The sequence below is a fragment of the Tachypleus tridentatus genome, chromosome 6 (genome assembly GCF_004210375.1).
Source record: "Tachypleus tridentatus isolate NWPU-2018 chromosome 6, ASM421037v1, whole genome shotgun sequence".
Classification (NCBI taxonomy): domain Eukaryota; kingdom Metazoa; phylum Arthropoda; class Merostomata; order Xiphosura; family Limulidae; genus Tachypleus; species Tachypleus tridentatus.
Genome location: NC_134830.1, coordinates 53,808,140 through 53,832,836, shown reverse-complemented (window position 1 = coordinate 53,832,836; position 24,697 = coordinate 53,808,140). Strand labels below are relative to the sequence as shown.

The 24,697-nt window shown below is 35.2% G+C and overlaps 1 protein-coding gene across 2 annotated transcripts; it reads left to right on the top strand.

The window, feature by feature from the left end:
* The first annotated feature begins 1,338 nt into the window (after window positions 1-1,338).
* LOC143252535 (dual oxidase maturation factor 1-like) lies at window positions 1,339-23,774 on the top strand. Of its 2 annotated transcripts, none has more exons than XM_076504829.1 (8): window positions 1,339-1,946; window positions 6,895-6,952; window positions 11,449-11,583; window positions 12,041-12,103; window positions 15,289-15,442; window positions 15,872-16,083; window positions 21,546-21,903; window positions 23,458-23,774. In XM_076504829.1, exons 1-8 carry the CDS (start codon window positions 1,779-1,781, stop codon window positions 23,537-23,539), a joined length of 1,230 nt encoding a protein of 409 aa, XP_076360944.1. In that variant the 5' UTR covers window positions 1,339-1,778; the 3' UTR covers window positions 23,540-23,774. The 2 variants fall into 2 exon arrangements, with proteins under 2 accessions (XP_076360944.1, XP_076360943.1); XM_076504828.1 differs by having other exon boundaries at window positions 23,455-23,774.
* The last annotated feature ends 923 nt before the right edge of the window (window positions 23,775-24,697 follow it).

Below are 24,697 nucleotides of genomic sequence, written 5' to 3'. Positions count from 1 at the left end.
AGCCCCTTCCAAAAAAAAAGGCCCAATGCTTCTTTAACTAGGAAGCGGTGAGGCCAATCAGGCCATAGCCTGACTAATTTTTCATAGCATGTATAGCTACAGCTTATGTAATAAAAACTTGCTACTTTAGTTCAATACACTACGCTACGTGTACTCAGTTATTTCTAGTTAAAGATGCTCACGATTCAATTTCATAATAACGAATCTTCAAAATATTTGGGGAGATGTCCCCAGATCCCTTTGTTACTAAGAGAGTGAAAATTCCAAATTTGAATACAAAATCACAGACGCATCATATGAGTTTTATCTTGTTTAAATTTAATCGCTTATAAAAATTATTCTAGCTCGGTAAATCGTTATTGCCTAAATTAAGGCGTTTCTTTGTTTTTTATTTTCAATGAATTGATAACTTGTATACGTCTTAAATAAAACACCTAGTTTCACTACTGTGTTTTACACGGTTCTCTAAACAGTGAACACATTCCTTAGTCTGTTTCAACTGTAGTGGATATCGACTGAAAGAGAAATGTAGTGTTTCATACTTATTAGTTTTCTTACTTACAACGCTGAGATCTAGGACTCGATTGGTCGCGATAAGCGAGACAAATCGTCCAAAGTGGCTTCGCTCTAAGACAATCAACAAACAAGTCTGTAATGGAAATGTTCCAGAAGTTTATATTACGCTTTAATCGTGTTGTGCTAAGTCTGTTGCTCTCACGTGGAAGAGTTATGCGCATATTTAAGTCATTTTTGTCTTATGTAGCATATGTAATGAATATTTAGTTTCATTTATGGCAAGGGTTTTGTTTTTGAATTTCGCACAAAGCTACTCGAGGGCTATCTGTGCTAGCCGTCCCTAATTTAGCAGTGTAAGACTAGAGGGGAGGCAGCTAGTCATCACCACTCACCGCCAACTCTTGGGCTACTCTTTTACCAACGAATAGTGGGATTGACCGTCACATTATAACGCCCACACGGCTGGGAGGGCGAGCATGTTTGGGCGACCCTCAGATTACGAAGTGCACGCCTTAACGCGCTAGGCCATGCCGGGGCCTTATGGCAAGGGAAAGTTAAAAGAAAAAAATAAAGGAAATACCAAAGATATGTTGAAATATAACAGCGAAAGTGTTAACAGAAACCAGATGTGTGTTAAGTATAATAACATTTAAATTATGGTGAATAACTATTAATTCAGTAAGCGCTGTATCACATGATAACTAAACTGTTATCAGCTTTCACCTACAAACGTAATAACGTGTTTCTTACTCCGAATGATTTGCAGAGCTGCCAGCAGTGTGTTTTGCGCATGCGTTAGCTTTGGAAAAAAAAAATAATCTTGGACTCACTCGTCGAGAGAACGAGCTGTAGACGTCAGCTGATCAGGCGTTGCTCATGCAACGTAACGTAATTCGTGGCCCTTGACCTGCTTTAGTGAAACGTTCGGTTAGAAACAAAATGTGGGCTAATATATGTATGCCAGTGATTTATTTTTTATTCGTTGTTTAGTTTGAAAGTAGAAGGCCGCTCTCATTGTGTAGGACCGAACAAACAACACAGGGAGTATATTTGAAGAATGCTTCACTTTCACTGGAACTCATTTATCCATTGACCACGATACGTGCTGTTCGCGAGATCTCTTTCTAAATCCCACTCAACTCCAGTTGCTACAACGCTGAACGTGCACCTGATAACTGACAGTTATAGAAAAGTATACCGTGGAAAAGAAGAGAGTGTATGTGCAATTTCTCGCTCGAGTTAAGAAGTATTTGATTAACACAATGGTAAAGGGGTGGTTCGATGCCTTCCGAAGTGACGGAGGCCCGACGTTGTATACTTATTCTAACCGGACGCCTGTGATCGAGGATATACGGAATATCGTCATTTACGTCAGCTTCACCACAGTCTTTCTTGCCTTTCTTATCGTCTTTCCCGGTATTCGAAAGGAAGTAAGTACCACATACCGATAACAGTCAATATAAGTAGTATTTATTACTTATATAAACGTTTGATTTGGTTTGTTTTGAATTTCGCGCAAAGCTACACCGGGGCTATCTGCGCTAGCCGTCCTTAATTTAGCAGTGTAAGACCAGAGGGAAGGCACCTAGTCGTCACCACCCACCGCAAACTCTTAGGCCACTCTTTTACCAACGAATAGTGGGATTGACCACCACATTATAACGACCCACGGCTGAAAGAACGAGCATGTTTGGTGTGACGGGAATTTGAACTCGTGACCCTAGGATTACGAGTCGAGTGCCTAAATCACAAGGCCATGCCGGGCTTTCGTAAGTGGTCAAACAAATCTTAATTTTAGGGGTTGGGGGCACCCTGATTTGATATATGGTAACAATAAAGTTGAAGTTAATGTAACTATATTCCTTGATATAATTATACAACAGCTTTTATTACTTATTTCAAGAGACCCTTTGTTACTTGGTTAATGTTTTCCTTTTTTTTTCTTGGAGGAGGGGCATGTGCTATTAATGACCACCCATGTTCCTACCCTGTGAGTGGCATGTGCTATTAATGACCACCCATGTTCCTCCCCTGTGAGTGGCATGTGCTATTAATGACCACCATGTTCCTCCCCTGTGAGTAGGCAGAACAAAAGGTTTCTTTTATGAAAATTTTCCATAGTTCGATTGACTTTGTCTTCACAGAACTGTTATGTCAGCAATCCTGAAAACTCTGAATTATCTTCTGAGCGTTAATTCTAACTCAAGTGCTCAGTTGTCGTTAAAGGTACTTAATCTGCTGACACTAACGAAAATTGCGTTAAAATATATTGATAGTGTGACGTCATAATGACATATACATCAATATCAAATAGTTTTGTACTCGGGTATCCGACACTAATCTGTGTAGGCAAAAGTGGGCTATTATTAGTAAACGTCATACACGCAACCCGACACTTAGGAAACAGTTTTCAATTTTGGAAGTTAATTTTCCTATAATAAATAGATACATAATAAAACACATAGTAAAAGGTTAGGGACTGGTCTGTATATCTCTGATAACCCATGAAGGGAATTTTGAATAATTTTGTGGAGGTTAACTAGCTGTAAGTAAAGATTCGGTTTATTTCCAGACGAATATTAGTAAGAACAAAAGACAAAACTTCTTAGTTGAAAGACGGATGTTTTCAGCAAGACATATACAGGCTTAGTACAAGCTCGAGCTATCAACATTCAAATCACAGTTAAATAAGAACCGGTCGTTGCCGTCTTACAGATATGGTGTCTATCGCTCCGTGCTACGTCATGCGAAACGAATTACTTGCCTCATTTGTGGCAGTAGCAGTGGCTAGGTTTTATTTTCACTTGAAATTTATTTGCAAGCATTTAAGCCTAATCCAGAATTAACTGCGCCGAAGAAATGAGCTACAGGTTAGCTCCTGCAAGTTAGCTCTCAGTCGCGGATTTGATTTACATACCAGAGGAGTTAAATATGTTTTGTCAGTGCACATTCCAGGTGGCGTCAAACTATCCCTCATTCTGGGCTACTGACCAAAGGGAGCAAGCAACTGGCCGTAAGCAGCCACGTTTACTTTATTGTTTGGTTTTATTTTATTTCGCGCAAACTATACGAAGGCTATCTGCGCTAGTCGTCCCTAATTTAACAGTGTAAGACTAGAGAGAAGGTAGCTTAGTCATCACCATCCACGAATAGTGGGATTGGCCGTAACGCTATAACGCTTGGTGCGACGGGAATTCGAACCCGCGACCCGCAGATTACGAATCGAATATCCTAACCACCTGACCATAACAGCCTCCTTTCACTTTATTAATTATTAACAGTATTTTAACGCTAAGTACTGAAGGTATATAAGGTTATCTTAGTACTGTTACTTCTATTTCAGTTATATACTGAAATTATCTGGCACTTCTTCCAATATTCCTGTTAAAGTTAGTAATAGCCACGATATGTTGTTATCAGTAAACTTTTTACTGACGCTAGGTGAGTTGATATTCTGCTGTCAGTAATACAATATAATTGGTCAATGTAACTACTAAATGTACATTTTGGTCGTTTTTCTCTAACCCTTTACCAAAACTTAATTTCAACGAAATTTAAACCCTTCTCTTACCGTCTGAAAAAAAGCCCACCAACAACAACAAAGACTAGCAATCCATCAAAATGTCCTTTTCCAACATGATTACAAAGCACAATTTAAACTTAATGTTAAATAAAGACATTTATAATTTTATAAATATATACTGACAGTATTCCAATCTTTATTGGTCTAAACTTCCAACCATTAACACTCGTGCTAGGAAAGGGTCATATTTGGTTAATTCAGTGTCTTGATGTTTTATGTACAATTGAGGTTTTGAAAAACTAACTGAGTATACAAAGATATGATTCGTTTGAGTATTAACGTTCAAAAGTTTAAATAGCATGGTGTGATTAGCAGGCTGGTTCATATGGTAACAGTAGTGTAAATATACACCCAAAGTTGTAGAGAGGCCGAAGCAAAAGGGAGAGTCGAATCATTAATAAAATATATTTGAGAATGGATGCACCTTTTATGGCTAAGTCACTGTCTGGTGACATGACAAGCCATGATTTCTGTTGTTGTTGTTTTTTTTAACAAAGTCAAGTTAAAATATGACAACAAAACTTGTTCAAAATGGCTCAAGATGCGTTAGAAAAGTGATCCTCAAACGTTTTGGTTAAAATAATAATTGAACACTTTCATCTGCATGTATAGTAACATGATTAAACTGCTGGTGCTAAATCCATTGAACACAGATGCTGCCATTGGAATGTCTACTGGTAGAAATTACTTTGATGTGGATAACATCATTTTTAATGTGTTTTAATAACCCATTATCTTAAATAACGAATGTATAAATTATTATCTTTATTATTATTACAAGAAACACTTTACATGAAAGCCTAGTCACCGTTGTGTTTATCTAGAAATCAGCAGTCATCTGACCTATACGTTTCGAAGGTTTTAAGGTTAGGTAGACATATTCTCACAGAATACTACATTGGGCATTGTATTCAAAATGACTTGTCACAAAGGTCACCGAGGACTTCCTCGACAAGTCAGGAACAAATGCTAGTGACCTATTGACACAACCTAATAATATAAATTTGCGAAATTACAATATAATAGTTGACGTTAAGCCATAAACAGCATCACTTGACGCTACTGAGGTATGATATTCAGTTTTCCATAAACAATATCACTTGACGCTACTAAAGTAACATGCTTGGTTATGTGAAGATAAATAACACAACGTTTGTTCGTTTTTGAATTTCGCGCGAAGCTACACGAGGGCTATCTGCGTTAGCCGTCCCTAATTTAGGAGTGTAAAACTAGAAAGAAGGCAGCTAGTCATCACCACCCATCGCCAACTCTTGGGTTACTCTTTTACCAACGAATAGTGGGATTGGCCGTACGTTATAACGACCCCACAGATGAAAGGGCGAGCATGTTTGGTGTGAGGAGGATTCTAACCCGCGACTCTCAAATTATAAGTCAAGGACCTGACCACCTAACAATATAACAACACGTCGTGTGCCTCTTTATCATCCTCTTCAATAAAATCCAGAAAATATGTTGTTTCTTTTAAAGCGACTGAGTCTTGATTCTGTAAACGTTGATGTAACGACCATCATTAGACATAACTAAATTTTACATTGATGGTTGATTTATCGTACTAGGACATCTGATTTTCATATTCTTCACACTTTAACTGACAGAAAATAGAAACTAAATTAAGTAAATAAATTGCTATTGAGAATACTAAAATAAGGCTTAGTAACAGAAATATTTTTATTCGTTAAATTTAAACAGCTTACTGATGTTTAAGTATTCAAACTGTATCATGACTGTATTAACTGTGGAAATAATTGATCCAATATTTTTTACTCTCAACTTATCTGACTCGTTCGTTCTTTGGATTTCTACAAAGAACAGCTTTGTTATTAATATCAGCTTCATTCCTGAGAAATAGTGTTCTACAAATTTTACTTTTAGTTAGGTGTAAGTGAAACATTGACGATATAATGTACAATAATATCAGTTTTATTTCAGCAGCTACAACTTTATTGCAATTTTCAGAAGTATTGGGAAAAGTTTTAGTATCTTTATTGGATATTCAGTCTTTATTAGAAGTGTTGGGAAAAGTTTTGGTATCTTTATTGGATATTCAGTCTTTATTAGAAGTGTTCGGAAAAGTTTCAGTATCTTTATTCAGTATTCAGTCTTTATTAGAAGTGTTAAGAAAAGTTTTGATACCTTTTATTGAATGTTCAGTCTTTATTGGAAGTGCTGAGAAAAGTTTTGGTATCTTTATTGGATATTCAGTCTTTATTAGAAGTGTAGGGAAAAGTTCGGTATCTTTATTGGATATTCAGTCTTTATTAGAAGTGTAGGGAAAAGTTCGGTATCTTTAATGGATATTCAGTCTTTATTAGAAGTGTAGGTGCAAGTTTTGGTATCTTTATTGGATATTCAGTCTTTATTAGAAGTGTAGGGAAAAGTTTTGTATCTTTATTGGATATTCAGTCTTTATTAGAAGTGTAGGTACAAGTTTTGGTATCTTTATTGGATATTCAGTCTTTACCAGAAGTGTTCGGAAATGTTTTGGTATCTTTATTGGATATTAAGTTTTTTGTTATCTTTTTTGGATATTAAGTTTTTATCAGAAAATAGTTTTGAGATCTTTATTGGATATTCAGTCTTCACCAGAAGTGTTCGGAAAAGTTTTGTTATCTTTTTTGGATATTAAGTATTAGAAAATAGTTTTGAGGTCTTTATTGGATATTCAGTTTTGTCTGCTGTTTTACATATTTCCAACTTTAAAATATTTGAAATACCCTTAACGTTGTATGTTTTTGCTTCTCTGAATACTTATTGTTTTATTTATATTTCCACAGAGACTCTCTACATTCGTATGTGTCACTATTAGTCTCTTCGTTGGAGCAGTTATTCTTGGTAAGTGTCTATTTCGATCTTTCTTTTGCAACACCTTTTTTGTGAATCTGTCTCCTAGAATGACAGGGGTAAGTTTAAAGGCGACATCAAGTGTTCATGTGGTGTACAGAGCGCAGATAGCTTATTGTGAATCCGTAGTTTAATTAAGTGTGCTACCTTTTTATTTAACTTCGATTACGAATTAAGATAGCCTGCAGATTTCAAGTTTAAATTGTAAGCGTACATTCAGCGGCCGTATTGGTTACAAATCAGAATACAACGTATATAACGTATCAAACGAATAAATAACATTTTTTTTTTTGTTTATAAACACACAAAACGAACAAAAACTTAAGTATTAAACAGCGGCAAACTTTAAATCTTTTAATATTTAAATAAACTTAACTGAACATTTTCTCGTTTATTTGTGCAGGTTAAGTCATTATAAAGGTGCAAGTTTCTTTTCTGCATATATCAGATGTTCAAGTCTCAGACAAAAGCACTTATTAACCTAATATCTTCATGATTAACACGATAGATGTTTAACACCTGCTCATATAAAATAGAAAATAATATTTTTCTTTGAGCATCAAATATGCTCTAAGTAAATCTTTAAACTTTACGAATTCTAATGATAATTTTCGTGACAGAAATGGAAGTGAACACAGACGGGTGGTTAGCGGGTCAGTCTGTGGATCCGAGATTCGCACTTTGTTCCGAATAAAACAAATAAATTGCGCTACACAAGAACAGGTTGTGGATGACCTTTCTTACCTACCTTTCCTCAATTTTTTTAATTTAAAAAATCATGTTTGGCTACTATACTAGGCCCTCGAGTATCGTCAGGAGAAACTCAACAAACAGTACCAACAGACTTAATATTCCATTTCACCAAGTTATTTGAAATTATATTGGCTTTCCTTTTCAAAAGTTTTAGTTAACTTAAGACATTGGTAAACGTAAGAGATAGAACTACAGGTAAAATGCAGATATTATTTGCTTTTTTTAATTTTATGCGGAGCTACACGAGGGCTATTTGTGCTAGCAGTCCCTAACTTAGCAGTGTAAGACAAGAGGTAAGGCAGCTTGTCATCATCACCCACCGCCAAGTTTTGAGCTACTCTTTAACCAATCAATAGTGAAATTGACCTTCACATTATAACGCCCCCATGGCTGAAAGGACGAAAAAGTTTGGTGTGACGGGGAATTGAACCTGCGACCTTCAGAATACAGGTCGAGCTCCCTAACCACCTGGCCATAGCGGGCCGTAGAAATTGCTAATAGACATTAAGAATATACAGTCATGTGAAAAAGTTAGGACACCCCATGAAAGCCTGTGTATTTTTGTAACGTTTTTGTAAATATAGATATTTCATCTCAATTGTAACAATACTGAGAGATTATAGGAATATAACTAAACAATTAAAACTGAAGAAAAGACTATTCAAGATCTTCTGTAAATGTAATTCTACAAAAATGCATATTCTAACTGAGGAAATAGTTAGGACATCCCCACATTTATACCCACATACAATGGCTCAACTCACACACAGATGTATCACACAAGGTGCACATGATTAGAAGATCGTTACTCAGCATTTTGAATGAGGATTGTTCTATTTAAACCTCAGACATTTAGTTTGGTGTGCTCCTGACTGTTGAAGTGAAAGTAAGCACCATGGTGAGAGTAAAAGAGCTGTCTGAGGATTTTGAAATCTTCCAAAAATAGTCAACAAGTGAAAGGCCAACATGCCCAGGTCTGGTTGTCCAAGCAAGAACACCCCGAGAGCAGACTGCAAGATGCTAAAAGAGGTCTCCAAAACCCTAACATGTCATCACGGGACCTACAGCAGGTTCTGGTTACTGTTGATGTGAAAGTGCATGCTTCTATAACCAGAAAGAGACTGCACAAGTTTAACTTGCATGGAAGGTGTGCAAGGAGGAAACCTTTGCTCTCTAAGAGAAACATCAAGACCAGACTGAATTTTGCCAGAGTGAATGCAGACAAAGACCACGACTTCTGGAATAATGTTCTTTGGACAGATGAGTCCAAATTTGAATTATTTAGACACCAGAACAGAGGACATGTTTGGCGTAAAACAAATGCAGCATACCAGGAAAAGAACCTCATACCAACTGAAAAGCATAGAGGTGGAAGTGTCATGGTTTAGGGCTGCTTTGCTTCAGCAGGACCTGGACAGCTCACAATCATAGAATCAACCATGAATTCTACTGTGTATCAGAGGGTGCTTGAAAAATATGTGAGTCCATCTGTAAGAAAATTAAGCTGGAGCGGAACTGGACCCTGCAACACGACAATGACCCAAAACATACCAGTAAATCCACCAAGGACTGGTTGAAAACTAAGAAATGGAGAGTCCTGGAATGGCCGAGTCAAAGCTCAGATCTTAATCCCATTGAGATGCTGTGGGGTGACTTGAAACGGGCTGTACATGCAAGAAACCCCTCAAACATCTCACAGCTGATAGAATTCTGCATTGAGGAGTAGGACAAACTTCCTTCAGACCGATGTCAGAGACTGGTAGATAGCTACAAGAAGTGTCTCACTGCAGTTATTTCAGCCAAAGGGGGTAACACTAGCTATTAGGGGGTAGGGTGGTCTAACTTTTTCCTCAGTCAGAATACGCATTTTTGTAAAATTACATTTACAGAAGATCTTGAATAGTCTTTTCTTCAGTTTTAATTGTTTAGTTATATTCCTATAATATCTCAGTATTGTTAAAACTGAGATTAAATATCTTTATATCCAAAAATGTTACAAAAATACCCAGGCTTTCATAGGGTGTCCTAACTTTTTCACATGACTGTACCTTGTTCTTTAGCATCTGAAATGTTAGGTTTTAACTTTGGAAATCTTATCCTTAAAAGAATGTATTTTAATAGTTTCGATGCTGGTTGGGTTCTTCTTGAAGATTCAATAAACGTAATAATAGAAGGTCTAGTCCACTTAGTGATAACAAAATTTTATTTACTGTACTTTAATTTTCAAATTAACGTAACAAACGTTCACCAATAGGCCTAACTTTAAAAATAAAATGTGACAGAAGTTTCGTTTGGTAATTTCGTATCTGTATTTCTTCATTGAAACACAAACTCAATATTCGCAGAAATGAACTAACTAATTGACTGAAAATAATACTAAATCATGTACTGATTACTTATGAAATGAGTAAATTTCGTTAACCCACTCCAGCCTAGCTCGCTTTATATATACAGAATATTAATACTGAATTAAAACAAAATCAAAAGGAAGGACTGCGTTAGAAACAGCAAATCCAAATGTCTGACCAAAACAAAAATAAAAAAGCGCTCTACCAATGTAAAGGATCCCCAGGGTACAGGCTATAAGGTGGGATATAATTTAGGCTTAGTTTTAATTTAAAACGTATTATTTCTTAAGGTATATATTACGCAACTGTGTTTTTATGTCACCGAAACACTTGTAAACGAAGTGTAAATTGTCAGAACATGAATGCTTTAGAGAAATTAAAGGTATGGGGCGTAGCTCAAATCGTAGAGTGTTCGATGCTCACATCGATACCCGGCGTCTCCAATCTATTAAAATGGCCCAGCATGGCCAGGTGGTTAAGGCACTCAACTCGTAACCTGAGGGTCGCGGGTTCGAGTCCCCGTTACACCAAATATGGTCGCCCTTTCAGTCGTGAGGGCGTTATAACGTCCAGTCAATCCCACTATTCGTTGGTAAAAGAGTAGCCCAAGAGTTGACAATGATGACTAGCTGCCTTCCCTCTAGTCTTACACTGCTAAATTAGGGACGACTAATGCAGATAGCCATCGTGTAGCTTTGCGCGAAATTAAAAAAAAACAAACAGGGAAATTAAAATTGGAACGAAATGATGTATAATTGGCCGAGTCAGACTTAAAAGCACAGAGTTTGCGTCGTATATCGTGAATAATTCGTTGTGCCCTCTCTTAACATACTGAGTGACAGTAAATTTGCATCTGACTTTCTTAGATGAAACATAGGTATATAAAATTAACTCACTTGAAGACCTTACAGAGAACGTAATCTTTTTTGTGCTCAGATATTGGTATGAATTTATGTAATTTGTTATACCCTAAACGTTCTAACACGTCAGCTTTTAAAAAATCCGAAATAATTCTTTATCTAGTTATCTTTCATTTTTAAGTTTTACATTTACAAAATTAGGGCTGAGTTTGTCCTTCTTACAAAAGGTTCTACTCAGTGGCGTATTTAGATAGGAGGTAGAGGGGGCTCAGCCCCATGGCCTATGATCTTAATAAGAGCCTGTTAATAATTTTATTCTATGTAGAATTGCATGGGATGTAGGGCCCACAAGAATTATTAGCCTCTGGGCCCACACAACCTTAAATCCGCCACTGGTTCTATTATAATCACACCTGACACTATTTACTTTATCATTCATTCCCTATTATCTAACATTAAAATAGAACTATTTTGTTCAATTATCTATTTACAAACTGACATATTGGTATAATTTCTTTTGTTCTAGTCTGTAACCTCGGTTCTGATTGGCATGTAGCAGAGTCTACGATATACACTTCTCATCACGCTTTTACCACCCAGAAGATTAAGACAGATTTAGGAGTACACATTGGTTTGAATGGTGTTAATATAACACTCAGGGGTACGTATGAACAATGGTGAACATGAATATCTGAATTAACTAGGAATGAATATTTCTAAATGTGTCACTGTTTACTAACATTCACATTAATATTGTTATTTACACTGTAATAAATTTTATGTTTAAAAAGGTAATGTATAATTTTTTTAAGAGATAGTACCTTATCGTTAAAGACGCGAACACTTGGTTTAGTTTCATCTGCCACTGGTGGGTCCAGAGCTTTTGAGACGGCGCCTCTCACAAGTGACAAGATATTATGGAAAGCAGTAATACGCCTCCAGGAGTGAGGAATTGCGGATATGTACAATGACTACGCCCTGTGCTGGATCCACCAGTGTATCTTGTTATGTCAGTGTCGTTGTTGCTATTATAATTAACATACAGAAAAAAAATTACTTACTAGTAACTTTAAACATTAATAGCTTATTATATAGATATTTTTTTTTATTTTGAGCAGCGATGCCGGTAAACGCTATATTAGAAGACATAAATTACAACGAAAGATTTAGTTGGATTGGAGGTAAGTTATATATTTATATATACATATCAGTAAGTCACGTAATGTACTGTAATAGTACTTGAATGTTGGAACATTATAGGTTGATGTCAAATTTCGGTTTCATACGAAAAAACGTGTATATATTTTAATTAATTATTATGTTTGTTTATCAAAACGAGATCAAGTAAACCGGAACAATTAATAATAGCCTCAAAATTCGCGTATACATTTGAATTTGGGTTCAATATAAAATAAGTAAAATCTTAAGTAAAATTGGATTTTTTATCGCTTTCTTGGACCTTATTTGTTATTAGATCGGTCTATGACTGTACAAGTGGATTATTTACCGCTTTATTAGATCTTATTGATTAGTGTAATTAGATCTGTCTATGACTGTACAAATGGATTATTTACTGCTTTATTAGATCTTATTGATTAGTGTAATTAGAAATGTCTATGACTGTACACGTGGATTACTTACTGCTTTGTTGTTGTTGTTTTTATAAATATATCTATTTTTTTACATCCTTTCCATGCTAAGGCTATAACATCTTCAAACATCAATATTCAATATTTAAATATCACATTACTTTGTCTCTTTTATTTATAAGTTTTTAGAGAATTTTTATACTTGTTACCAAATACTAACTTGACCATACACTTGTGGCCAATAGGGGTATATGTTTGTTGGTAGATATTGGCTATTTCGTATAAGTATTGAAATGGAACTAAAAAAGGAGAAGCAGCCCTACGCTTGAAAGACCAAATTAATTTGTGTTTTATAAAATTCACAAACAGTTCTCGTCGTGTGTTAAAGTTACTGTCTTAGTTTTGCCTGGTACAAACGAAAGTGTACATGAACTGGATGAAGATTCCTGTTACTTTGGAAACTGCAGTCAAGTCACTGTAAACTGAAATAATTCCTACAAACGATTTAGTAGCTGGCATTACAGCATTAGTTGTCCTATGTAGTGGAGACATGTTTGGTACAAAAAGTGGTGCTAAGTTTTACAGCGAAGGAGCCGAGCCTTAATTTTTCATGTGTGTGACGTCACCATCAAGGTTTTGTTTTGAATTTCGCGCAAAGCTACACGAGGTCTATCTGTGCTAGTTGTGTCTAATTTAGCAGTGTAAGACTAGAGGGAAGGCAACTAGTCATCACCACCCACCGCCAACTCTTGAGCTACTCTTTTACCAACGAATAGTGGGATTGACCGTAACATTATAATGCCCCCACAGCTGAAAGGGCGAGCATGTTTGGAGTAACGGGGATTCGAATCTGCGGCCCTCGGATTACGAGTCGAGTGCCTTAACCATCTGGCCATGCCAGGCTTTACCATCAAGGTAAAGGTCTCGTATTCAAATCCTAATTTCCATTTTTTATGAATCCAATACTCATCATTTGAGAGCACTGACATTTGTACTAATCTTAATACGTATATGTGACTGAGGAAACACTTCCTTTAAAATTCAACAATAAAGAATAAAACAGCTTTAAGAATCACTAGCTTTAAAACACGTTTATCAGTTTACCATATTTCTAATTGCACTACGATATTAAATCTTTACGTTTTATAACGTTTACGTGCCTCGAGCTGCGAACACGAATAACAATAACAAAAATACTTTCATTGTATACCTGTAAATAATAAGCTTTTATAGAAACGTGTTCGTTTCAAACACACGGTATAATTGTACAATATATTTTATTAATTGTTGTGATACCATATTCATCTGCCTTAATATCTACGTGAGGTATAACAAAATACATTCCATCATTTTAACACTGGTGCAGTCATACGGTGCCTGAAGGCAATTCCCGAGAGAAAGTGACAGAGTTTGTGCTGGGCGTCTGTAAGAGATCTACAAGCGGATACGGGGGGTGAGACCACAGATAGCCAACATGTTTCCTGACACTCAGAGAGTTTGATTATGAAAGATAATACCAGGTACAAAATGAACAACACACACATACATAGGTGCCCCCCAGTGACTCAGCGGTATGTCTGCGGACATAGAACGCTAAAACCGGGTTTCGATACCCGTGGTGGGCAGAGCACAGATAGCCCATTGTGTAGCTTTGTGCTTAATTCAAAACAACAACAACATACATAGTTGTTGAAGTGTCGGGATTCAACTCCAATTTCAGATGCTGGAGTGGTACTTTTGCAGCACTGTACCCCTAGCTGTCAACACCTCTACTTCACCTGGAAAATGTGCGTTGTATCCATTGGTAGGGGAGGGGTACAGCTATCAGTGTAAATAATTGTTACTGAAACCGGAATTACAGATTTTTGTTGTTGTTAACATAGTCGAGTGATCACGTCACGCACTGAAGTCGTTTTGTTTTCACTTAACTATCAGTTAATCGGCTAATTGTGTTCAGAAAGGATGTGATGGAGTTCAATATGGTGAGGCAAAGGTGTGAAACTGTGTTATGAACGTTTCTGCTAATATCGAATTCTATTATGGGGTTCATTTTCTTCTCCGTGAATTAATCAATGATTTTGTTTTTATATTACGAGATGTTGTTTTGTGCCAGAATTGAAAAGTATGATGTAGTTTATACCGATATGGGCTTAGTAGTAAGCCTAAAGGTTTATAAGGCAAAAATTCTGGATTGGGTTAATACGATGGTCAGTTTTGTGCTTAACAGTCATTAAGACTATTCCTTAAAGTCCTTTTAGTGAAAGAAGTTTGAAACCGATAATGTACAATTAGGCAGTTGAATATTTTAATACGGAAACACTAAAGAAAGAGAAAAATAATTTTGTAATTGTACCGATATTTCTTATTTTAAAGATTCACGAAGAGAAACACTAATCCGTGTTAAACCAGTCTCTTCACTGTTTGCACTTTACAAAAAAAAAAAAAAATCAAACGTGTATGTATACAACGTGTTGCCCTTTACCAGATACCTACCTACCTTGTTTAGTCAAACGAAAGCTGTAAAAATTACACTTTAATTGCTCTAAGTTTATGTACCACGTGGTACATATTTATTCACCTAACTAAGATAACTCAAAGTAATGGAACAAATTTAAACAAGTTCTAGCGAATCAAAATCATTTATAAAAAAGTCGAACAGTCATTATTCACTTACGAAATACTCTTTAATAACAATTTTTTTATTAAATTAGATGATTTTCCATATTTCAGCTGTGACACTAAATGGAATATTAATATTCGAATTTTTCGTCCGTTAGCCACAGAATTAAAAGAAGAATACAAAGAAGCTTTGATCAAAGGTTTACCATTTCCGATTTTAACCATAGCCGAGTATTTGAGTCAAGATCTGGAAGGATTCTGTTGGGGACGTCGATATCGAGAAGCTGGATATTATTCAAACATCCTTCTCTGGTATGTTTTGACAGGATTTATCCAGTGTGCACATAAAGATAAAATTCCATAACTACTAAAAACACCACTGTAAATACGACGAAATGGTTAAAGTGGTTTAAGGAAAGAAATGGAATTATGAGATAAATTTTTATATCGTAACATTTAAAATGCCGCAGTTAAATAAGATGAAGTCTTTCTATCAGAGCTAGCAAGAAACAATTAGTCCTAGCAGAAACCTACAAAACTTTTGTATGGTCTTAAAAGTCTGTGAATTTTTGTTGTTTGATAATTCTAAAAAAAAAAAAAAACATGTAAGTTGTGGAGTATTTTAAGGACCACCAGGTCAACTTCTAACCTTTGTTGTTGAAAAGTGACAGTATTGTGTACGACGAAAAACCTAAATATTGCAGGTATCTCTTAAAGACTGGTCATTTATTGTGTCACTAGGACGGCTTTCTCCTCATGGTTGTTAATGAACATACTGCTGTGTATGGTGCCGAGGTATGGGGCTTACTGCATGCAACTCACTGGTGGGGTGATGCTCTCCACGAACGCTGTCTATTCCCTTCTTCTACCCAGGAAGTCGTTAGTGATTCCATTTGAGGGAGGACTTTTGAAGTTCTATTATGGGTGGTGTTTCTGGCTCGTGCTCGTAGCGGGTAAGCTCTTTATTGTTCATGTAAATTAGTAAAATTCCCTACGATGTGTGTTTTTGTTGTTGTTGTTGTTGTTTTTTGTAGTATAACTATGAGGTCGTTCGGTATTGAACGTGACGCCAGGAATTTTACTTTAGAAGAATACGTGGGCTCGAAAAGTCTTAATGGATACGAATGAAAACCCTAATAACCCGAGCGCTTTCAAAAGGTGGACCTTTATTCTACGGGGGCAAAACTGGAACCCGTTTCAGTCATGGAATTGTTGGTCACTCCCTGAAATTGATATCTGAACTACCAAGGCTCGACCTTTTGTAGTCTTAAACCTTTATAATTATTATTTACCACTATTTATAGTTGTCCACAAACCAATCCTACAATATTTATTACTATTCAACGGCAATCTTATTGCTTGCTTGTTTAATAATAATTATTTAACATTATCCTTTTGTGTATTAAACAAAGTCTTTGGTGGCCGTAAATTTAACATTTCTTTATATTCGTGATTAAACTAGGAACATTTTTAAAGCTTACCATAACTACCGTATAACTATAACAGTGGTGCGCAAACGTTTCTTTATGGCGTCTCCGTTTCTAATGAAACGTTTTGTTGCCCCTTCCACGACGACCCGTATGAACAATTTGTGTTTCTACTATACGTGTCAGATTCCCATATTAGTTGTTGCTACTATATTACTTAATATCGGATATTTAACATCCTTTGGACAAGAAGCATGTTTTCCCATTTTAGTGTTTTTGTTCTCACTTGAAAGCTGTTTCAATTTAGTTTTGACAGGTTTTCTAATATACTCTAAAGTTATGTATCCAATTAAAGACTTGTTTGTGTATATACACATTCTTCAGTCCATTCTTATATCAGACATTAGGTTGGTTGTTGGATCCCTCTTAAAAATACGTCGGTATTATATAACACGTTCTCGTAATACGTTTAAAATTGTAAAAAAGAGAAAATTGAGAGAAGGACATTATAAGGATAATTGTAAACAGTTTATATAGACCATACCATAATTATTTTACATTATTAAAATGGCCAGGTGGTTAAGGCACTCGACTCGTAATCCGAAGGTTGTGGGTTCAAATTCCCATCACACCAAACATGCTCATCCTTTCAGCTGTGGGGGCGTTATATAGTGACGGTCAATCCTTTTTTTGTTGGTAAAATAGTAGCCCAAGAGTTGGCTACTAGCTGCCTTCCCTCTAGTCTTAGACAGCTAAATTAGGGACGGCTTGTGCTGATAGCCCTCGTGTAGCCTTGCGCGAAATTTAAAACAAATCTACCATTAAAATTGTTTGTTTGTTTTTTTTTAAAAAAAGAGGGCCTTATAGGGACAATTTGAAACAGTTTATACAACCCGTACCACAATTATTTTATATTAATGCATTTCACTGTATAGGAACTAACACTCGCTTAAAAGAAGTGTTAATTAAAAATAATTTTTAATTACGTTAATAACCCCAGCTTTATCTATTCCATTATCAAGATGCCACGATATTTGAACATTTTGTTTGTATTTTGTACGAAAGAAAACTGGAATGACGAGTTTTACGTCACATCCAATGTACCCGTCACGTATTCGTTATCAAATACTCACGAAGGCGTTGGAATTAGGCTTACTACAGCATCTTCACATTAACATATTTGACTTATATAGTAACCGTACGTTATGATGTTATATTATCCGCATGTCTAGCTAAACACCCCCTACTTTGAAACTCCCTCCTATACCACCGAAAGGCCCTTTTCCACTTTCTCATGTGCAGGTGTTAAGTAACAAGCAGTATTTCTTACACAGGCACACGTTCATAAAAAAATGTTACTAATGAACGTTTTTAGGTTATCGTTGTCCCTTTAAATAAATACATTACCTAAACTTTTATGACATATCATATTTCGGGTACTGATTCGAATATTCAGGTACACTAACTACCAATGATAAAGAAACACTGGTAGAGTAATAGTTAAAATCTCCGGAAACAGTGCGCCGTTGCCCAATAAAGATATTTGCTCAGTAAGAGAGTCGAAAGTTCGCAAAACAAACAAACCACAAACTGAACATTGGATGTAGGTTATTGGCTCAATTACTCAAAATACGAAAGTAACTCGCAAACCTACTTACTTTCCAGGAGTATTTATACCAAAAATTTAGAAATTTATAACCGCCTTTCCAAGCCTTTGTTGCTCATTTGAAAAATTTATTTTGAAATGTTGAAACATAAATTGACTATAGAGGTCTGACAATCAACTGTAAGTGAAATACCAAATTATTAACTCGCATACCAGTATAACGACGCTTTAAAAACAAGAATGAAAATGTTTGTTCATGTAAGTTATTAATGAACTGAACATTTTCGCTTAAAGCACTTGCTGATCGTTTAACTTTTAGAGTAACAAGGGGGCGGGGTGATCGCCAATTAGATTTTGCCTGTTGAAGGAGAATAAGCTTTTCTCATATCTTTAATCTTCAAGGGCAACGTGTCAGCGTCCTCTGGTATATAGAAAATTACTCGGAAGAAGGATTCATTAAAAAAAAAACACTTTTTTTTTCTACGAAACAGTAATTTAATTGTATACAAGAAATTAACTATTGCTTTATAACACATTTTAATACCCTAGTGATGCTCAGACTAGGCAGTTATATCTTATACTCGGGTTATTTGTGTTTATGTTACAAATATTTGTACGAAGACGTTTCAAAAATTGGAATGAAAACGTTTATTATAAGAAGCAAAGACATCGAATTCATTTTGTTTTGAAAATTATTAATCATTTTTGTAGTAACACGAGTAACTAACAAACGCCGTTGAGAACGAAAATAATTTGAAAAATAAAATCGTAGAAAGTGAAAGAGAAAAATGCGGTAAAAGCTTAGCGAAGATCACATTGTGTAGTGCCATAAATTACGTACAGAAGAATGTTATTTTCTAGGTGGCGTATTGAATAAGCCACGATGTAGGTAGGTAAAGTTATTGGTTTACAATCTATGCGGTTTTGAGCAAGTTGTCCTACTTCCAACCTTTTCCCAAGGTCAACGTTTTGTTTCTAGTTGAAAGAACCAGAACGACTACAGTTAAGTATCCATCAAACATTCACCTATAGTGCTTTATTCTTTTTTCTTTGGTGGCGCAAAATCGAAGAAATTGGGTCAACCAAAAAATAAACGTGCAACAATTTCTTTCGTGTATAGTTTTCACTATTATTAAATATTTGTAAATTGTTTTAAATTTTGGCGATTTTTATAGTTTTTTTTCAATAATTTCAAAATACATATCGTAATAAACTTCTTGTTGTTTTGAATTAAGCACAAAGCTACTCAGTGGGCTATCTATGCTCTGTCCACCACGGATGTCGAAAGCCGGTTTTTAGTTTTATAAGTCCGCAGACATACCGCTAAGCCACTGGTGGACTAAGCTTCTTGAAAGCAACGTTAAAAATAATACTAATAAAGACACTTAAGTATTTCAAAAACAAACAGAAACTTAATTTCAGATACCCTAAACGTCCAGTTTATTTGTGCTTAATTGGGCAAACTAGTAACATTACATATTTAAAACAAGAAACTTGGAATTTTGTAAATTGTGTAAATAAATAAATGACAGCTAAAATCGAACTTCCTGATATTAAAATCAGTCTAAATAATAAGCATTCTTACTTTTTAATGATAACAAACAAACACGTGTTTTTTTATGTGTTGTTTTTTTGTGGAAATGTTTGTGCAAAACGAAAATAAAAACGCCAAACTATAATAATTTGTGGCTAATGTGGAAATAAATTATATTTCAAATACTTCTATTGGGTTGAGGAATAATTCGTGAGCGTTTTTTCAAGTTAAAAAAATATATTCATAAATGAAACGCTTTCGCAAAATATTTCATGTCATTTGGTAGATAAATTTTTGCTCTAATAGATGGTGTGTTTGATTTTCATATGTCTTTAATTTTTGCTTTCATTTTCAGCTCATTAAATGGAATATCAAGTGGACAAAATCGAGCATTTTCGACACCACCTGCTTTTCGCATTTAATTTCTTGCAATTTCGTTTAAAACAATGCATACTATATACCTAGGTATTACATGAAATAAAGTATCATTATAAATGTTTTGAGTGTAACGTGTTCATGCATTAAGTATTGTATAGTCTTGCATGTAATGCTTGAATGAAATTAGTTAAAAACGCTCACGAATTATTCCTCAACCTAATAGAATAAACACTGTAGAGTCAATGGATGGTTAGAAAGAAATTCTTAATTCTGGCGATTTGTATGAAAACATCGCTGACAACCTCGAAAATCGGTTTTCTATATTATAAAAGTTAGACTAACTTTCCTGAATTTAGTCAAATAGCTATTTTCAGTTTAACTATGGTTGAAAGGTTTTGTTTGTTTTGAATTTCTCGCAAAGCTACGCAAGAGCTAGCTGTCCGTAATTTAACAGACTAAAGAAAAGGTAGCTAGTCATCACCACCCACCGCCAACTCTTGGGCTACTCTTTTACCATGGAATAGTGGGAGTGATCGTAAAATTATAATGCCCTCACGGCGAAAAGGGCAAGCATTTTCGGTTTTGCAAGGATTACAAATTTGACTTTCTAAGTATTTGAATTTCGGGCAAGGCGACACGAGGGCTATCTACGCTAGCCGTTCCTAATTCAGAAGAGTAAGACAGGGTTGACCATCCACAACCAATTTTTGGGCTACTCTTTTATCAACGAAAGCATTCGAACCCGCGACCCTCGAATTATGAGTCAAGTGCCTTAACCACCTGGCCATGCCGGGCGTGGTTAAAAGGAAATAAATATAAAACATGGTCATTAAAGAGTTGGTCTGCTATATAGTACTGAATCATAAATTAGAGCGATTTATCTTCGAGACTTTATAAACTACAAACCGGATGTCCATATACCTGGTGGCCAATTGAATAGCTTTCTACTTAAATTGAAACCAAACAAATAATAAATTAATTAATCTAGATTACCATATATATATGGTTAAAAACGTTTCAAAGCCCCCATTAATATTATGCACACATCTCCATTATAAGAGTCACACCAGAACTTCTTTGCTTTGCTATGATGATCATCCTTGAACGAGAAAATTGCAAAAGGTTTGACCAATCAAGAAATGTATTAGGCTTCTGCGTCACGGGCTTGCTTTTCCATTATTGAATATTCCATTGATGAAATTAAAATAAACCTGTAATATACTCGCTAAACAGTTGTTGGATTTGAAAAGTATGTCCTAGGCATAGTTATGTTTTTTCTTCACTCTACGCGAACTACTGGTTATAAACATTGGTCTTACATTGCATGAATTATAGTGAAAAAACCAAACATGTGTGTACGTAAGTTTCAACCATAACATTTCTAAATACTCTTGTGTGACAAAAAGTTTAGAAGTGAAAATCTTAACGTGTCTAAAAGTCTTATTTTGTTTATGTGATTTGGAATTGCAGGCACCGTTGCAGTGTTAATTGGGGTCAGTGTCGCTGTTCTCGATATCATTTATCCAAACAAGTTTTCCACTATTTTGGAGGTCGACTACGACACCCCCTATCGGTACTTTGTAGGTCAGGACAATGCCGTTTTTACCAAAGCTGAAAACTCTTCATTTGAACTTCAACCTACTGCTAAACCAATAGATAGAGCTGTACCTGGAACAAGTAAGGAAGGTGTGGACAATGAAGCTTACTTGAATGACGACAGTGATATTAGTACAATTATCGATGGTAAAAGAGCAGTGAGCTTGCATTCCTTCGGTAAATTTGCTCACAGAGAGGCTCTGAGGAAGGGACCAGTTTCGCCCATTAACCGGTAAGTTTCAAAATCGACCTTTTTGGTTCATTGTTTGTTAGGAGAATCCTTGTGTGTTATCATAATTTAACATACCTGTTTTGTGCTCTCCGTTAATACAGCGGTAAGTCTACGGATTTACAACGCTAAAATCAGGGGTTCGATTCCTCTCGGTGAGCTCATCAGATAGCCTGATGTGGCTTTGCCATAAGAAAAACAAACACACACACCTGTTTTGCTCTAACTTCAAACGTATTTACGAGCAAAATCCTTATTTATTCTGAAGTGAGCACATTCGTTTCATTGCAATGCTAATTTTCGAAGAAAATTCCTTTTATTTATGAATAGAAACGTTCAAGTAATTTTTAATGTTAACTTTGTTTGTGTAGGAAATCCCTACCTATTGTTAAATTGAACACATAAACTTCATTTTAATGTCATTGCGCTTATGAAGAAAAAGCTCTATTTTTTTAATGTGAATTGAACACGTTTAGTTTATATGTTCCACAGGAAATTAGTAAAACCTATTTGGACTGCAGTCGTATTCTTTTGGAATTAACAAATTCTTCAGTCCTCGTTTCACTTTTAATTTCATTAGGTTTTTCTTGTTACAGTTTTGAAAGGTTAATTAATTTATTATTACTCTTGTTATCTATTAACATAATTAAAATAATAGTAATGTTTTAAAATGATTATTATTATCAGCGCTAGCAGTTGAATGACAGATATTAATAGTCCTAATAGTCCTTCCGGGCAGGTATAACTAGTTGTTAGTTCCTGCGAAAATCGATTGGACCTACGAACTTTTCTGAAATTGTTTGATAGTTCTAAAAAAAACATGTACTCTTACTTGACATTCAGTAATGTTTGCCATCCAAGAGAAAATAAAATAAAATTTTAGTTTAGGAATAATCTGTCATCACAGCGTATATTTTATTTGAAGTATTTCTTTATAGACACAGTTATCAATGAACGTAACTTGCTTTTCTGTTGTGACACTCATGAGATCTTCGTTAAAGAAAATCATACATTTTTTAAGTTTGTTTTTGATTGTTTCTATTTGAAACCTACTCGTTTTTTTGTAATTTTTATTGATTAAATCTGAAACCTATCACTGTTGATACAATATCAACTGTTTTATTTATTAATCGGCCATAAAGTACTGTCTATTACCCAGATATGATTGGTGCAGTAGTTATGAGATCCGAGTTTTGGATATACACATGACAAGCTTTATTATAATAAGATTAATGGTAGCAGTTTTTATTTACTGTACAGTATTTTCATGATTTTTTTTTAATTGCATACATTTTTGTTATATATACGTAAGTTATATATACGTATATATTACACAACAGTTCAGTTACCCTGAATATTTTGATACTGAGCAATTTGACAACAATAATAAAAAATAGATAAACAAAGAAACGTTCATGTTTAATCATTTGATTAAATTTTATTCGACAAATTGTTTAACATAGTTTGTTTCCTTTAACGATACCAGGAGGTGTATAAAAACAAGAGCACTGTGTTAGTCTAAATATCTTATTTTATCTCCTCCTTTTGTTACAGCAGACTTTCTGGCGTGCCAGGAAATATTTCCAGTCATCGTTCGGGAGACGTGAATATTGATTTACAGGCGGCTGCCATGTGGTGAAACTTATATACATTGTGCCACAAAAGTTAATTAATTAATACTCTTCAGATTGGAGATCACGGACTCCCCGTGTATACACGAGTTAAGACTTTGGCAAAAATATCTACATGTATATTTTACATTTAATTGTTATTATTTAAGTATGGTATAGTGGCAAATGTAAATTTTGTATGTTTACGTAATTTGTAATTATTTGAATAAAGTCGAATAAAGCTGTGTATGTTGATTTTGTAAATGCTGTGGAACGTTTCTAACAATGTAAGATTTTAAAGTATGTACGTTGCTTATGAAAGCAGGAAGAGTACTTTGTGGCAGACGATATCTAATTGTTTAAGGTTTTAAATTTACGAACGGCCCGAAACAATGGCGTAAAAAACTCATAAAACAAAATGTTTTGTGAGAAACATTTATAGTAATATCAATCCGCACGTATTTCAGATGTTTGAGAAAGAACGTTGATATGGAAGTATTTCTGTATAGGTATGAAGCCAACGTCTTCCTGGTGGTGGGGCTAATGTGGACCAAACAGAAATAAATAAATAAAACGAGGGGGTTGAGTCTACGTCTTTTAGGTATAAACACATTATTGTTTAGGAAATGATCCAGTTGTAATAGCAAACATTCATTATGTGCGAGGTCTAAGAGGAGGTTAAGAGGTACATTTTAGAGTAGCTTTTGTCTTATCCCTCCCCCTCGTTTCTTTGAAAGGTGGCGAAGAAATGAAAACCAATAGGCCTGCAGAATTTTTCCTATTCCCGTCTTCCTCGCATGCCATCGGATTTTCAACGCTAAAATCAGGGATTTGATTCCCCACGGTGGACTCAGCAGGTAGCCCAATGTGGCTTTTCTATAAGAAAACACACACACACACACACTCTTCGCATGCTTTTTCGTTTGTTCATATTGGATTTCATATGATACGAAGTAACAAAATAACATTTCATAATTACCTTTGTCTGTCTTAAGTAATTGCTTTGCGGTCATTACCCAGAACTCGTGAAAAACAAATATTAAATTACGATTTGGTTTTTACCACAAATGTTTGATATATCCGTTTTTGTGTAAACAACTCTTTTTTTTTTCTTCATTTGTTTACACAAAACTCAGACGCCGTATATTAACTGTATTTACGAAGTGTTTAAAAATTTCTTAGAGGAC